Consider the following 17,906-nt stretch of genomic DNA (forward strand, 5'->3'; position numbering starts at 1 on the left):
TGGCTCTTTAGCTGCTAAATGCTTCACTATGTTCACCAGTCTGTCTCTAACATGGGGTCCCTTCTGTTTGGTAATATACAGCCCAGCTTTTTCGCCAGAAACAGCTTCAAAAACGATGCTGTGAGAACAGTGAAAGTGAACCAAAACAGAAGTCTTAGGTGAGAGAGCTGAACAATGAGGTGAATCTCACTATAAATCTCACTTTGTAATTTGACGCAGTTATTATAAAAAAAGAATTAGATTGTAGTGGCTTTAAAGTGGAAATGCTTGGCTCTCTGGCTCCCTTGTTGCTTGCAAACATTTGACTCGGTTCAGTACCTCATCATTGTGAGTGCTCTATATGACTGCAAACATTCACTCATTCTAATACAAAATGAGTCATGCGGAGAGTCCACTCCAGGTTACCTTGTCAAGCATGTCTCTCTAACATCCACCATCTCTATGTAGCTCCTAATTAGCGCCCTCTGAGCACACCGCACATCTAAGTGCAGCACCGCTCTAGATCTCAATATAGATACACCATCTTGACATCTACCTTCTCCCCCTTCGGCTCCCTTTGTCTGCTCACCATGTTGCGAGCGCTGAACACAGGCAAGCTCGGCTCGATATAATGCGTTGGAAGATAAAGGAACTGACTCCCTGCCATGCCAAATCTATCCAGAACGCTATTACGGTGCCATGGCAACAGATGAAGACATGCAGGCCTCTCTGGATGGGGGCACCACTGGTTCACTCATCTTCTCTGCTAGACTGACTGGCAGGAAAGCTCCACGGGGCTGCTATGGCAACAGACTGATCATATGCAGAGAGGGGCTGTTGGCTGCCACGGCAGCATGGGGGCTAAGTCGTCAGTTTCACCCTGAGTTGCAGGAAATTAGATTGACTTTGATGAGGACTTGACCTCGTGCACATTCCCAATATCGGTTTGTCTTGAGGGTTTTTGACATGATGGAGATGGATGTTTCATCAGCGTATAGGCCTACTGGATGTGTGTGTGTGTGTGTGTGTGTGTGTAGGTGCATATATTGTTGTCGGACCTACGAAAAACACAGCAAAAAAAAAAAAAGTGATGCAATATGCCAGCCATACTCCAAACTAGGCTATCCACTTGTGGGTTGACACTAAGCTTGCAACTTCTAAAATATGTAGTCTCAAACTACTGAAATATGTATGCCACGTCTGTGCCCAGGAACACTGTTTCTCCAGCCCCCTCACATCCACCCTCCAACCAAGAGCACTACAGCACCAGCAGACTGAGAGGGCTGACAATGCAATCACATCAAAGTGTCAGGGGGATTGAAACAATGTCAAGAGAGCAGAGACATCTTACTCTCCCCCCGTCTCCCCTCCATCTGCATGAAAATAGAGGAAATATGAGATATGGATTTGCCTCAGATGTGAGAGCTCAACGGGGGCGCTTTTTGTATGTTGAGCTGGTCCACTGATTGATCGCTCCACCCCCCCCCACACCCCCTTGGCAAACGCTCGATGGCAGGACTGCAAACCGAAGGGAAATACGCTGAATTATTGGAAGTCAGCTCAAAACAGCTGCTGCATCACTCTCCAGAAGAACAAAAAGGACGCAGGAGCGATAAGAAGCTTTTAAAATGTTAGAGATCACTGGCAAAACTTGATATATTTGAGTCAGCGGTAATTCACATTTTCACACGAAGACCTCTATTGCAGCCTATTAAAATATGCAGGATAGAAAGCAACGTAGGGACAGCTGAAGATGATTGTCACTTCTGTTCTCTCAGAGATTTACAGTCCAGTCTGTGCAATCATTTGTGGTAGAAAAGCAAAGGAAGGAGGGAGGGGAGGCGAGCGGAGGGGGTGGGTGGGTGTAAGGTTGATGAAGGCAGGGAGAGTGAAAGGGAAAAGAGAAGAGATAAAAATCCAGTCCCTGGAGATGGAAACAGGCTGTTGTGCTCCAGTTGCTTCAGCTAACCTTTGACCTGTGCGTGGAATCTGTGTTGCATGCGTGTGTGCACGTGTGTGAGAATCTGCAGCGGTGCATGTGCCATGAGTGCCGCGGGGTTGTTTGCCTGCAATTCAGAGGGCATCTTGATTATGAGAAAAACACACCACTTAATCTTTCATCGGCAATTGCAGGGCGATTAATTATTCATCGGTTTATTCATTACATTGTTACATCAGTGCGGAGGAGACCGAGTGTGAGGAAGTATTATGGTCATGGCTTCATTATGCATGTGCAGGCTGGAGAGACAGCTTAATGTAGTCCTATAAACCAAAGATATCAAACTGTCCACCTGTCTGTCTGTGATAGACGTGGAGAAGTGCTGAATCACTGGTGTCAATACCAACCTGATTCATTTGCTCTTATCATCATCATCATCATCATCATCTTCAGGCCATTGTGAAAATGAACTAACCTTTTGAATCCCATCATAATTTCTTGACATATTGAGTCTGGCGATCAACGTGTTAATGATCTAAATGGAACACGAGCTTTCCAGTGAGGATTAAAGGTAAATCGGGTCTGGAACAGAGTGAAGAGTGCTCTACACAAGCTGCTGTTGACTTTTGCTGACACTGTCAAGGCTGAGAGCGCCGCCTGCTCTACACCGCCATCTCCTGGACGTGTGAATGCCTCAGATGCAGTTCTCAAGGCCAATGCATCTGCAGCGGCAACCTCTGCTGCTCTGCTCAATTGCAGCTCATGAAAAATTCATCCCCTAATGTAATGCCTACCATTTTGGAAAATGTGAACTAGTATCAATACATTCCTTCTGCATAGTTTCACATGGTTTGTGTCTGTTTGTAGTCATTTTGAATCTCTTTGTGATCATTTTGTGTCCCGTTGTAGTCGGTTCACGTCTCTTTGTGATCGTATTCGGCCTCTTTGTAGTCATGTAGAAGTCTCTGTGTGGTAGTTACGAGTCTCTTTGGTTTTTTGAGTCCCTTTGTGGTTGTCTTGTGTCTCTTTGTGGTCTTTTTGCAGTTGTCTCCTTGTCTTGAGTCTCTTTCATTGTCTATCTCTTTCTGGTCATTCTGAGTGGGGTTGCTTTGCATCTCTGTGGTCTAATTTTGAGTCTGTTGTTTAGCGATTTGTGGTGCTTTTTGTTGTAAGTATGTTTGAGTCTTTTTGACATTATGAGTCTCTTTGTGGTCATTTTAAGCCTCATTGTGGTTGTTTCGCTGACACTCCTCTGCACAGACATTATACTAATAACTACAGCACACTACAACAGATATGGATGGTAGACCTGTTCAGTATTCAACCCATGCATGCAGCAAATTGTTTATCTGATCAGTGAAAATGTCATTCAGAAAATAAATTAGATTTATGTTTTTTGTGTTTATGCTTTAAGCCCAGATGAATGACAGTTAGACTCTGAGACCAGTCACCTAATGATCTTTGTCATTTTCCTGGCTTGACTTATTTACTCAAACTGGCCTTGTATGGTCTAGTATTTATAATCTTGTGTCTTTTAATGTCTTTGTTACTTATATTTAATTGTTTGTTTTCTTTCTTTACTACTTATATGGTGCCATCGTTAGGAATGTTACTTTTGTAAAGCACTTTCTTTCTGTGAAAGGTTCTAGACTTTATAAACTTTACTTATTTTCCTTACTTTCTTTTCATTTTTAGACTGTGAGTGGTACAAATCTCTGTTGCATTGGACATAAATTAGTCTACAGCTCTGTGCATATGTTTATGTGTCCATATGTTGTCCCTGTGCTTCTGGACTTTAACTCAGGGAACATCTGGTGTGAACTCTCCCTGTAGCTCAACTCACATCAAGCACAAGTGGCAGGAGCTGCTCCCTGCCTCCTCCATATCTCCCTTCCCTTCACTCTGACTCATCAGCTCCCCTGGCCCCCATGTGTGAACAGAGGAATAATTCACTAGCAGTATTGCATTGAAATATGAAACCATCCCCAGTGCCGCAGCGCCTGTAGCTCTGACCAGATGGAACAGTCGGGGAAAGGGAAAAGATGAGACCTCCAGCTTCCATGAAGCTGTGCCAGAGATTCCTTCCTCCTGTCCTACAGAGTCTTCAAGGCATTGCTACAGCCAGCAGAGACACAAGTGGATTAAGAGCCAATAAAAGTAAAATATCATATGTTTTAGGAATTGGGATGCTGTTAGCTGTTTCTCTTTTTGAATCCACAGTATGTAATGCAGCGAAAACATGGAAATTGTGTACATAGTGAGTCACTAATTAGCTGTTGAAATCCATGCCCGTATTTCTGGGCCTAATAACAGGAGAACTGCCAAGAGATGCATAGTGTTTGCATAATATTCGCTCAATTATAAACAACTTTATTTCACAAGGGCAGAGTCAAAAGAGTAGCATATCACCAAACTGAAAACGATCATTTACTGACCTCTTGTGGTTGAAAACGTCAACTCTGTTGCAGCATGTGGTCCAAAGTTGCCCCTGGCTGTAACCCTCCTGACACTGACCTGAACTCCCACATGAATGCAGGTAGAAGAAAAAAATAAAAAAACACTTCAGCCAGCAAGAAGATTTCCTAATGTGTTCATTTTCCATCTCTTTGTTTGCACAGTTTTCCTCTAACCACTAACAAAGCCCCACAGTGCTGTGCTGATTCATCACAGCTACAACTGTCAGTTGTTCATTTTATGTAAAATATATTCTCAATCCTAATACAGTTAAACATTTTTTTTAAAAGCAGTCTAAAGCTTATGTGCAGTGTGTGACAGGAGGTTTGTTGGTGTGACTCTTTGGAGTGAAGCTGTAAAGTATCTGGTGAATTAACCAAAATATCGGCGATCCTCTGCTCTCAACTGATGCTGATGTGCCCTTGAGCGACGCTTATCCACAGCTCTGGAGCAGCTGCTGGAAAACATCCGTTCTTGTGTCTCGCTCCCAGATGTGAATATGCACAGCAGAGAGAACAAGCACTATTCAATTGGTGTTGGTGTTTCATTACAAACTAAGCGTGCCAGTGCAATACATGCACTAACAGGATTGATCCATGTGGTCAAGTGCATGTCTTCCACTGATGTGACCTTCACACGCTGCAACCCCAAAACTCTTTAAGTGGCAACTCACTGGCCAGGCGATCAGACTGGGGTTAAAATGACCGTGCAGCAGAGTGAGAAGGAGCGTGTCACTGAAAAGATTACAGATTATCAGCAAACCTAACCTGGCTAGTTATTCATATTTTTCCTGATTTGCAAATGTCAGATAAGAGAAAACTTCAGTCAAATCCAAAAAATAGTTACTGAGATACTTACCAGCATGAGAAGTCACAGTCGGGCAATGATCATGTCAAGCTTGTGCCTTAGATGTTTATAGTGTTACATGGACTGTCTAAGACTGACTGAGATACTTTAATGCTGATATTTTGCTGCATGAACTCAAACATAAACTTTTGAACATAATCTATAATGTAGACCCTTTACTTTCTATAAGGCACTACTGAACCTTAACACATTACGTATGTCTATTGATTATATAATGGGGCGGTGGCGTACGGTGACTTTTACAGATCAGGAATCAGGAAGTCGAGCTAGCTTTCAGTGACAATTCCCTGCTGCCACCACAAGTGGGTGGTAAAATACATGGTGGATGCAAATAATCATCAGATCCTTATTGGACAGAGAACTCTGTTCTGAGATCAGATGTAAGAGAGATATCGCTTCCACTTCAGTACCGTTCAAATTGATGTCTATTTTTAGCTGTAATTGGTCAAGCAGTGCTTGCCTTGCTTGCCCTGATGGCACACCGCTGATGTGTGGTCCACAATAATATTTTCCCATTTCATTACTGAGTCTTCCTGCCCATAATGAGGTTACTACAAGAGCAATGAAATGAACAGATACACAATGTGACACAGCTTCAAATGACTAAATTAACATTTCTAGAGCAGCGCCTTCTACACATGTATGAGGAGTGACTTGAGCTGACTGTTGAAGTTAAAGCAAAATGGGCTGATTTGCTCACTCTTTGCAGTATGAAGACATTATCAGAGATTTTTCCCCTTTTTCATCAGTGTGTGGCTGAAAATCCTGCTTTTTTTTTTTACGCTGACCTGATTATATCTGCTAGCAAGCAGTTGATAGTTGTAGCTTATCTCTGTCCTTGGCTGGAAAGATTGATCTTTATTTAGACTTTCCAAACTTTTCAACTGTGCAGGGAAGGACATATGCTATTAACATATTTGGATTTAATATTACAAGCGCTACTTACTACTCAGTTGTAAAACCTATTGATAATTCTGGCCACAGCACAATACAAAATGGCTTGAACACAATCACATGCATCCGTCCAACTACCCTGAATAATTTAATGTTTTGTCGCAATGAATCACGTCCTTTCACTTTTAGCAGTGCATAGGTTATTCTAGGTAGAAGGTTCATGAAAGGGACTCAGGGACACCACCAGGGGGAGAAAAACCCAGATGGATCAGAGGACTCAGATCTGCACAGGGGTTCTACAAACGTCAGGATTTACTGATATTAGCTTTGTCGCAATTGCATTTGATTATAATAAGAATATATGAGTTTTCACAACATATTTGCATTTTGTATATAAGATGTGTACGCAATTCAACATTTTTCTACAGGCAATGAATCAAAACTCGTGACAATGGACAACCATCAAATTAGCCCCCAACTCCCCTAATGTGTGTCCACACAAAGTACCTAATACTAGTTTTGTTCTGTTCTCTGAGGTGTCCTTTATGCAGTGCATCCTAGAATAGTGTCAGCAACACATTCAAAAGTGTATTTAGCTAGAAAGTGACATCTTTATATTTATTTTTGTTACATTTCCGATGTGAGCACACTGCACTCTCAATCCTGCTTAGAGCAGCTATGTGGTACCAACTACATCTATCGTGTCTGAGATGTAGTTCAGCTGTTTTCAGGGGCCCGAAAGGTACCATGTATCCCTGACATACAAATCCTCCTGAAATCACAGCATGAAATGTCCACTACATATCTACTTATCCACCTCAGAACAGATATTCCACCTTCCTCTACATTCAGTTTGCCAAGTGTTTGTTACTGTGCTGCCAGTGCTTGACAGGCGATGTGGAAGTGAACCTCTGAAAAGACGTTAAGGTCTTCTCTGCCTTATCAGTCAAAGGAACTGCACACTTACCATGTAAGACTTGGATTTGTAAAGAACTTTTTGAAAGGGAGTGTACAGATGGGCCAGATGAAAAGAATGAAATATGTGTTCAAGGTTATCATGCTATGAATTTTTTTTTAATAAAGGGAAAAACTTTATAATCATAATGCATCCCAAAACACCAATACTTACTACAGCCTCAAACAAACCTTAGAGTCAAATCAAAGTCTCTCTAACATTAAAAATCCAATTATAATAACTCTCTTAGAGAAAGTATTTATTGCTGAGCTGCTTTACTGGATTGCTTTATATTATTGCAGGTGTTCATATTATCGAGTACACCATAATATTTTATCACAATAATTTAATATTCATTTCAATCATTTATTTAAAAAATAAAGTTAAATAGGGTTCGATGCAACAGTCAGCTGCAAACCTGCATTTTGAATATGTGATCTAAGATGTTAACTGAACGCAAGTTCCTAGACAGACAGTTTACCTTTTTGAATTGGTGTTATTGTCCTATTGTGGTCCAGCATCATGACTTCTCTGCCTGTAAGGACTTAGCGATTTCAAATTTATTCAACAAATATGCTTCAAATAAAATAAATCAATATAATAAATTTGTATAACTGCAAAAAAGGCGTCATTGTCATCTTAAGACAGTGTTATTGAAGACAAATTCATTAAAAGTGATAAAACTGCGGCACTTTTAAAAGCTTTAAACATGGAGGTGATTGCGCTTTTCCTGATGTAGCCAGAAGATGTCGCCCTAACGTCATCTTTTCTAGCTCCACTCACAAAAGAGGCAGAAATACATAATCCAATGTTTATATTGTAGATACATTTATATAATATCTTTTTTTTTTTTTTACAATGGAATTGATCTGTCATACAACATGACCAAAAAAAGCACACAATACAGTCAATAAACCAAACCTATAGAACATATGATTGTCACTTACCGAGAGTCACAAAAAAAGTACATACCATGAATAAATAATCTACAGAAATATGTACAATATGCACAACAAGAATTCAATGGAAGTGCAAATAAAGCTTTGGATCCCTGTATAGGAAATAAGGTAAGCAGATGTAGACTGAGCCAGCTGTCCTCAACATACAGTATGAAGCAATAATCATCTAGATGTCATAAATTTACAGGACATTTAGTAACATTTAGGCTTTGAGCTCCTGCATTTAATGATTATTAATAATGAGCTGAGCAAAAAAACAAAACAAAAAAACAGAAATCAGAGAGAATAAAATGAACACATTACATTATGTACAGTGTATCGCATTCCACGGAAAACTGGAGAGTATTTAATGCTCGTCGTCCAATGAGGATCAAGGCAACAACCACAGGACTACAGGCGGCTGAGAGCGACAGAGACAGAGAGAAAGAGGGATCCAGAGAGGAGGCGACTCACTGCAGAGGAACATAAAAAAAAAAAAAAAAAAAAAAAAAACTGACTGTGTTCCTGCTGGCTTCCTTAGCCGGCACTGACAGAAACAGGCTGCGATATTTAACACTGTACAACTCTGCTACCTTTCCCATCTACACCAACCGAAGACCAGAAGAAGAAAAGAGCTGGTCAAAGGCGGAGCTGCATGTATGGTTGTGTGTGTACCTCGTTCCTGTCGGGTTGATAACACACACACACACTTAGCACAATGCACACATGTGAGCTGCAGTCGTCTGTAATGTCCCAAACTTTAAGTCTCTGGTGGTGCTCAGTATCTCTGAGTTACCCCGAGTTCAAGTACTCCAGTGCCACTTCATAGCAAAACTTGTACTGGTCCTAGAAAACAAGATGAAACAGAAGAGAATTATTAGAGAAAATGAAAAGAGCAGAGGCCCCCCTATTAACCCCCTCCGTCTATGCTAGAATACCATCTGACCCGAGGTTCGCTGCATGGTAATTTGATTAAACACATATTATTTTAGGAATATCAATCATGCAAACAAAATATGAACTGAAATAATGGTCTTAAATCTACATTTTGACAGAAGACTACTCTTCAACATACACCACGTCAGCTGATATTAGTGCTTTAGTAGCGCACATTTCCATATTACCACAGTTACACATAATCAAATTACCACGAAACATTTGCATGACAGTGAAGCTGGGGCTTGTGGTGCCCCGGGCTAGGCGTCCGCTTTTCCCTAATCAAAGCGTAATAAAAACAATTTTGAAGCAAATTACGAAAACTTGCAGATAGCTGTTTAAAAATCATCTTTTTGTTTTGTTATGCTTTTATTGGACAGAGTATGGAAGAAAGCTGACAGAAAATTAAGGGAAAATGAGGTGCAACCAAAGACTGATGTCCACCAGAACACCCTGCAGATAGCTTTTAACTATATTTTCAGTGTAATTACTGCAAAAAAGTACAACAGATCTTATTTCATTATAGAATACCACTTTCATAAATTGGTGGAGTAGCTCTTTAAAAACCATTTGGTACTCAGTGGAAGTTACAACACACTAACAATATTTTATAAAGAGTAAATTTCCAGACAAGTCTCATAAAAGCTGAAAGGGCTCCTCACCAGCAGGTCCACCATGTTAGGTTTATTGTTCCTCAGTGTTTTGACAGCGTGGAAAACGTCCACAGAGCGCTGGTGCTGAAGCATCTCGCACACGATGCTGATGGCACAAAATGTTCCACTGCGGCCGCCTCCATTCCTACAGTCGTAACAGAAGAGTCGAGCATTAGAAAACTGAATACAATTGAATAAAAGAAATTTTGGTTTGATATAGAAGGTTTTGGTGTGATAGTGTAGGCCGTGGCAGACGGAGGAGCTCCACAGTTCTGCTTTTTATGTTGCTGCAGTAAAGCTCTTCAGTCAGTAGGTGGAGATGTTTCATTTTTAATGCCAGCATTGACTGAACTTCCTCCTGCACTGGGTGCTGGGGGAAACTTACAGACAGTGGACCACAGTGCGTCCCTCGCCCCCGTCGTACTCCTCCTGCCACTTGTCCACCTGTCGAATCAGCTTGAGGAAGGAGCGTTTGGACATGGGCGTGTCTCTGTACATGGGCCAGCCCAGGAACTGGAATTGCTGCACCATCCGGTAGCCGTCCTGAGGCTGGAGGGGAAGGACACACCGGTCATCCCAGGTTAACACACATAGACAAGGTGGTGGGGGTTGGGGGTGGTGGCGGTGGCGGTGGGGGTTAATCGCTGTTGTGCAAAGATGCAATCGGACTGTAAAGATGCAGGGCTAAGCTAAGCCTCGATGGCGACAAGTAGGACAAGAGATGGATAAGGGCAAGAAGAGTCACTGAAGAGATGAACGAGGCAGATAGACGGGTTGATAGATGAACACAGTTACTGCTGGAGACAGATAGATAAGCAATCTGAGATACACACTCTCTAAATCACACTCTGACATATTGATCAATAACACTTGTCGGTGATCATGTGTGATTAGACTGTGTCGCACTTAACATGCCGGTGGTGCCTTCGCCGGCCAGAGGATGCAACATGTAAATGTGACGAGTGATTATTGACAACCCTGGGCAGACTGTTGAGGTAAGGAGCTTACGCAGGTGAGTGCAGGTTATGCCGGCATGGGTCAGGATCCTGTCTGTGCTGTGATGTCAAAATTAAGTAGCTCAAAATTAAAGGGTCAGATCACCCAAATCACAAAAAAAAAAAAAAAAAAAAAATCTGTCCTCCACCTGTAGTGATGCAGTGTCTACGTGGCAGATAGTTTTGATTTTATTTGCCCAAGCTGTGAGACGCCCATCTCCGGGATTTGTTCCTCCACTCCAACAAGAGGCAAGTGCACTGAATTTGTGGTGCTCCCAGTACTGAAATATGAAACTTGTTGAACAACTTGTTGTTCCAGATCAGTATCAGTTACTTAGTTTGTCTGAATCATCCACACAACATGCTGACAACAGCTTTCATCGGGACTGATTCTTCATTAAGTAGTTCCAGTAACTAGATTATCTGGAGCAGTGGTTCCCAACCAGGAGGTCAGGACTCCCCATGGGGTCCCACGATAAATCTGAGGCGTCACAGGGTGATTAAAGGGATAAGAACACGAAACATGTATCTCTCTTTTTGTTTGCCTAACGTTCCTCTAATATTTGTTATTTGCTTGTGAAATACTGGACACTCACATCTCTTTGAGGCTCCTAAACGTAATTCAAATCAAAAGATCTGAGAAGGAAAATTTGGTTAAACTGCTCACAAATCATGAACACTAACACCACTAAAAGCCTCACCCCTGTGATCAGGGGTTACAAGTAGACATCACTTCATTTCAGGCGGTCAAAAACCAAAACAGGTGGACCCCTGAAAGTGTAAAACTATCAATGATTTAACAAAAAGAAAATGTAATATTACAGAAAAGTTCTTCTATCCCATTAATCATCTCGTTACCCTTCAACACTGATCCAGGTTCATGGGGAATTTCTTTTCAAGTTGTTTATCGTGTATGTAAAGCCAAAAATGATTGGTTGGTGTTGGAAGGTGTTGATTGATGGGAAACTTTCTACCTTTTTAACTACATGTGAAAAGTTCAAAAGCTGCAGAAAAGACATGTGACTTGTGGCAATCACACGTTGGTCCAATCACCGGTGCTGAGGCATAGTTAAAGAACATAATGACCCCGCCACTGCACAGCTTGAATGGACGGGCCAGCATATGAGTGGGATGTGTGAGATGTGCAGTCACAGAATAAACTGGCTGTTGTGATCACCGCAGGGAAGACAAGCAAGTTACTGAAGATACAAAAGAATGAGCAGCAGAGCAGAAAAACCACGTCAACCTACACACATAAATGCAGCGTAAATAAATGTTTTTCTGTTTGATGCATGACCCTACTGTGTCACCGTACCCGCGCTGCATTGTAGATCCTAAATATTCTGCTGATGATGTCTTCCTCCAAGTCGGCCGAGACAAACTCCACCTGGATAGGTCCGTGGCGGTGGACGCCGTTTTCTGGCCAGTACTGTGGGCACAACTAAACAAAATAGGCAGGAACACACACACACACACACACACACACACACACACACACACACACACAAAAGAAAAACACACAAGAAAAAACAAAGAAAATAGAACATGATTCATTAGTTTTGAATCCAAACTATACTGACTGAATCTGTGACATTCGTTTTAACTCGTTAAAGAGGTTTGTACAAAGTTCAAGGACACCAATGATGAGGTACAAGAGGTAGAAAGAAAGAAGCTGAATTATCTGTGAAAGTGAAGTGCTTTCTTTTTAAAGTATGATGAATTGCTTCTTCAGTCGGGAACATTCAAAGAACATCTGGAATTTCTGATCTGACCAAAAACTAAACACAGATGTGCTGTAAGGACGAGAGCCTTCTACTAATCATCTGATGCTTTGTTCAACAAATCAAACAGAAATTCCTCAAAAACCATTGCTAATTGTTCGTACCTCTTCCAACCCTTTTTTTTTTTTAAACTATATTTTTCAGAGTGATAGAAAATCTGCTGTCTACTGTCTCTATGAAGAAAAACTTCATAAAGATAAGTTGATAATAGGTTATTTAAGTTATTGTTCCCAAAAAGCACAGTCAGGTGAACTCTAGCACTCATGTTCCAAATGTATTCATCTGAACCGGATGTCATTCAATACTATTACCAATATAAAAGTGGATATTGTTCACATAGATTTTGTATACAGTTAAACTGTCAATGTTTAAGTTGGTTTAGTCAAGTTTCCTTTCTTATTACTACCAGCCATTTACCTACTACCTTTAGCTATCCATTATTTCTAGCTACCAATATCTATTTCTTTAAGCTCATGTTTCAGCTGTTTTAAAAGTAACGCTTTATCTGTTACTTTTATCCAACTATTTCAACTGTTCCTGACAAACGGTTGGGAAGCAGTGGAAACTTTGTCTGCTACTTTTAGCTAACTATTTCAACTATCCATTATTTTTAATTAAGCTATTCTCTATTTCAACTGCTAATTCATTAGGTATCTATTGTAACCATTGAGCGATTTAACCGCGACATAATTGGCTGCTTTTCTTAGTTTTACATTATTGTAAATTCAATAATTATGACTGACTTTTAAAGTGCTGAATGGGCAAATCAAGTTATTTAAAATGCCCTCATTGGACTCTAGGTAATCTGAGTACTTCTTACTATTTTTTGTAAAATACAAATAAGTGAAAGTTGTATCCCTAATTAAAAGTATTAAGAAGCAAGTAGCCTATTGACAGACAGTGTTACCGACTGCTCTGGCAACAGTGATGAAAAGTACAGAGGGAGAAATAAACCCCTGGGACAGCTTCATAAGAACAGCAAAATCTCCCCTATTTCCGCTCCTCAGGAGAGAAAGCCCAGTTAAGAACATGCACCTGCCGAGCACACTGCCAGCCTCATAGCACTAAATCAGACTACTGGAAGTGTACACACACCAAATGAACAGATTCTGCACCGACACACACATGCCCACATGCAGAGTCACACAGTCATGAACAAAGACTGGGGAAAAAAAGAAAAAGAAAAAGAAAAAGAGACTGAACCTGAAAAGAAGACAAATAACAGGCCTGGGTACATGCATACAGATGGACAAACAAATACACGCTCACTTTCTTTCTCTTACATGCATATAAAGCAAAGACACATATACAGTGTGTGTGGCAGCTAAAGCGCCTCTATCTAGCTTCCTTTGAGAGTGCGTCAAAACCTGACAAATTCAACAGATGCAGAAACAAAGGAGCTGATGGAGAAGATAGTACACCACCACCTCCCTCGCCTCCATCTCCGCCTCTCCGCCTTCCTCCCATTCCACCTGTGCTGTTTCCTTGGCTGGCTGACTGGCTGCCTACAGTGAGAATATTGAATGAAAGGCCTTTTCTATTCAGCCAGTCAGCCAGTCAGTCAGTCACCTAGGGAAAGGGGATTTGGAAGGGGAGAGCAGCCTGGCTTCAGGCTTTGATCCCCGGGTGTTATGACAGAGCCTCAGGCTGAGAAATCTGGAGAGTCTCTTCCACAGGCCTGTCTCTCCATCTACCCATGCTTTCATAGCAAGTCCTCTTCCACTCGGCAGCATCTACCTCATTTCAAACATATTCTGTGTACACATATATATGTGTTTGCCAGTGCAGATACATCCTTCGGTTCATACTTGGGGGAGAAAAAAAAAAAAAAAAGCAATCTTTCTCTGAATCCAGTTCCCAAGCTGTTTGTGTAACTTTATTAGATACAGACTTGTGATGAAAGGAACTGCTCCGTGTGTCATCTGTGAGCCTGCCTACCTCTGGCAATATCCCTGGAGGATTATTTTTGTATATGCTTTGTGTGTGAGTGTTTGTGCACATGTATCAGGTCGGGTTTACCTGGGCGGGGTCAACGTCGTTGAGCATTACTATGGAAGTGCAGTGGTAGTCCAGCACCAATCTCCAGAAGTCCTTTACTGTGTTTGGCAACGGGTGCTGTGTCACTATGAATGCAGAAGGCTGCTTGTAACTCTGGAGGAAAGGGAGGTAAATAGAGACAAAAGCAAAAGCACGAGTTAAAAACATATCACCGAATACATCTCATGCATATTATACAGTACGCAAGCTGATAACTTAAAATAAAACTATAACCACTTCGAAAATGACCTCCATCCTTTGACCTGCCTCTCGCTGAGTGTTGTTTTCTAATGGAGATTCCATGTATAGGGAGATTATATTAGGATGCTGCACTTTTAATGTGGTTTCTGGCTCCCAGAGGTAGCCCATGTTAACGGAGAGGATCCTGTACCTAAAAGGTCACCCGCTCAATCCAGGCAAGAGCCAAAAAGTCCATCACTTGTCAAGGTGTTCTCTGTTAGGTCCACCCTGAATTAATTTATCACTCGAAAATTGCTATACATTGCATTTTCTGTTGTCTTGTGGTGCCTTTTAGTTATTGTGACATATAACTGCTCAACCAGGGACAATTTAACTTGACCGCAAGACAGAGGGGTTTTTAAGTATTTGGGGGGCAAGTCTGTCAGAGCAATTCAAGTCAAGTCTCAAGTACAGTAAGTCCTTGAGGCCCTTGAGGGAAGTATTTCAGGGCTGAATGCGGACAATTGAAATGAAAAAAAAAAAAATGTTAATTTTAAAATCTACATCTCTCTCTCAAAGGAAAAGTCTCCTGTATAAAAGGCTGAAATACCAGCTTTCCCACTCACAGTAGCCTCATTATACCGTGATGTTTTTCCATATATTCTCAGAGGGCAAAATACCTGCTTTGACACTACTGATAAGCATTTGACAGTAAAAGCAACACATGGGAAAGTTTCAGTTCACACAGAGAGGAGACTTCCTGTCAATTTACCACTTTAAATTACAGTGATGCAATTAGGAAGACTCCAAATCGTGCTCCTTTAAGTGACCCTACACAGGAATGCGAGAAAACAGGCTTAAAATCGGACATGTTCTTACATCCATGAGCGCAGCGTTGATGTAATTGGAGCTCTCTCCATCAATGGTGATGAGGAAGGGCAGGCAGCGGTCTGGAGGCAGGACGTCCATGCAGCGGTTCTTCTCGTGGTTCCTGGGCAACAGGGCGATGCTGCAGTCTTCCACCCGCAGCGTGGGAGTCACCATATTCAGAGTCTGTCGGGTTTAAGCAGAATTATCATACAGTGACATACCAACACTGGAAGGTACGCACTTGGGCGTCAAGTGTGCTAATTATCTCCCGATATGGTAATTAACAATGCAATTCTTTAATCAGTTACGTTAGCGATAGCTTCGACTCCCCTGATGCGCCTGTGATGAAACTTAGGGGGACGATGCATCTCATATCACACTGATTGGTCCAAGGAGGGGAGCTACTATTACCGATTAAAGCGATATATTTGCTCCTGATTGGCCCAGAGGGGGACTGTGCCATTCATCAAGAGACAACATGTTTACTGTTGTTGTGAACTTATCCTGCACTTGAGATAATGCTTCTTTAGGGATTCACATACACTGTTCTTTTTAACGTCCTACTATATCAAAATGTCCTTACCCTGAACTCCTCCTTAATGGGGCTGGAGTTGGTCTGCGGGTCCAGGCGGTTCATGTCATAGTACACAGAGCGGAGTTGACTGGCAGGTATAGTGGTGTCGCCACAGAGACATGCCTCCAAAATGGCATCATGGATGAAGACATACTGCTCCTGCAAAAAACAGCATCCTCATTGCGGATCTATCAGGCTTCTTCAACTCATCACAATGGACAACATTTGCAGAATACACCAGTATGACATGTCTTTCTTTTTTGTTTTTTTTTCGCAGAAATACATGGGCCAGTGTTCCTCTGCGTTTTGCCAGAAGAATTCAATGACCTTTCAACAACCTTAACATGATTATTCTTTAGTCCTGAGGCAGTTTCTATGACTAATATTTGTCATGGTCTATGTTCAAAGGTTACATTACATATTTTTGCATTTTTTGGTTCATAGCTGATTTAATTTTCTTATAGAATGTCATGAATAAAGCTGCAGAATTCCTATTGAGAGGCCAGAAGAAAAGGTATTTTCTTAAAGTCCTTGGCTTTTTCAGGTTTGTCATGACTCTATGAAACCCCCGGTGACCCAAGCAATGTTGAGATTTCATCATCATTGTTGTCAGGATCAAGGCATGAACAAGGTTGACGTCTGAACAACAAAGACAACCCTTGCTGCCGAGTGGAAACAGGAAATCGCGACACATTTCCTCCTCCTCACATCAGTCAGTCAAGCAGTCGACATGGTGACACGGCTTGAGGCTTGATGTAAATCTCTTCTGAAGTGACATTTTCAGCTGACACCCCCCTGTCACTTCGGACCAAAATCTGCACACATTCACAGGGGTCACTGATTTGCAGATTTACAGAGAAACATGTGTTGCCATTTGTTAAGTCTAATGCCCGGTGCAAACTGTTGACCCAAAGAGTTTGACTAGCCCGGCCCGGGTCAGCAGGTCAGTGGCAGAAGGTGGTCAGACCAGAACCCACAGATTGACAGAATTTATCTGATCTCGTAAACTGTAAATAACAACAAGGCTTTTCATTTCTGTGGACAGATTAAACCACGGCGGAGAGTTAGTGTCTGGCCGCAGGCTGAGGAGCCGTGCCAACGAGCCTGAACACCTGCGAGGGAAAACACACACACATACACACACTTTGAAGGTCACTGAACTTGAGGAGAGTGACTCAGGGTGAACAACATTTGGTCTCCAGTTACTCGAATCCCAATTCGGACGTCAACAATGAAACATTTGCCCATTAAGTCCAATGACGCTTGTGATTTAAAGGGAATTACAGTGAAATGATGCATTCAACGAGACTATGGACACCTCCAGATGGCCGGTGTTCAGAAAAGCGCAAAGTCCTTCGGTAGTCCACACCGGCATAAAGCTGGAGGATGAGCCAGGGATGTTTTCAGCCATCAATATGAGCTAAATGCTGTCAGTTACAAGCCTCTAAACCCGTTTATTATCGCATGTATTGCCAAGTATGTGTGCTTAGCATCCTGGGAAATAGTTAGGGTGTGGACCTCAATAAATGTCTTTTGTGACAAATGATCACTCGAAATGTAAAAGGTGTCCTGAATGACGACTACATCATCAAATCCATGCTGTAAATATAAACACTAGTCACCAGGCTAAAACAGAGCAGTTGCTTTACAGTCATTAGACAGAGCTTTATTAATATTTTGATTCTTTTGTTACATAATGAAACATATTCCCACTGTTTGAAATATGCAAGACTTGAACTGGTACCTGCGAGTGACTGACAGTGAAAAAATAAAATTAATTATGCTGCATTTTAAAAGATAATGGGTATCATCACTCACTGGCACAATGATTAACAACCTTTACCTACTGGATCA

The 17,906-nt window shown here is 41.7% G+C and overlaps 1 protein-coding gene across 1 annotated transcript in view; it reads right to left on the reverse strand.

The window, feature by feature from the left end:
* Window positions 1-8,583: 8,583 nt before the first annotated feature.
* The window catches only part of ptprm (protein tyrosine phosphatase, receptor type M), a 127,680-nt gene continuing 118,357 nt past the window's right edge, over window positions 8,584-17,906 (reverse strand). Inside the window, exons 31-37 of the mRNA XM_022758228.1 lie at window positions 16,062-16,211; window positions 15,488-15,661; window positions 14,411-14,542; window positions 11,926-12,051; window positions 10,001-10,164; window positions 9,625-9,760; window positions 8,584-8,872 (exon numbers count right to left, since the gene is read on the reverse strand). Coding sequence (XP_022613949.1) covers window positions 8,819-8,872; window positions 9,625-9,760; window positions 10,001-10,164; window positions 11,926-12,051; window positions 14,411-14,542; window positions 15,488-15,661; window positions 16,062-16,211 — 936 coding nt within the window. The 3' untranslated portion in view covers window positions 8,584-8,818. The remainder of the gene's footprint in view (window positions 8,873-9,624; window positions 9,761-10,000; window positions 10,165-11,925; window positions 12,052-14,410; window positions 14,543-15,487; window positions 15,662-16,061; window positions 16,212-17,906) is intronic.

The sequence above is a fragment of the Seriola dumerili genome, unplaced genomic scaffold, assembly GCF_002260705.1.
Source record: "Seriola dumerili isolate Sdu_G_001 unplaced genomic scaffold, Sdu_1.0 BDQW01000291.1, whole genome shotgun sequence".
Taxonomy (NCBI): Eukaryota; Metazoa; Chordata; class Actinopteri; order Carangiformes; family Carangidae; genus Seriola; species Seriola dumerili.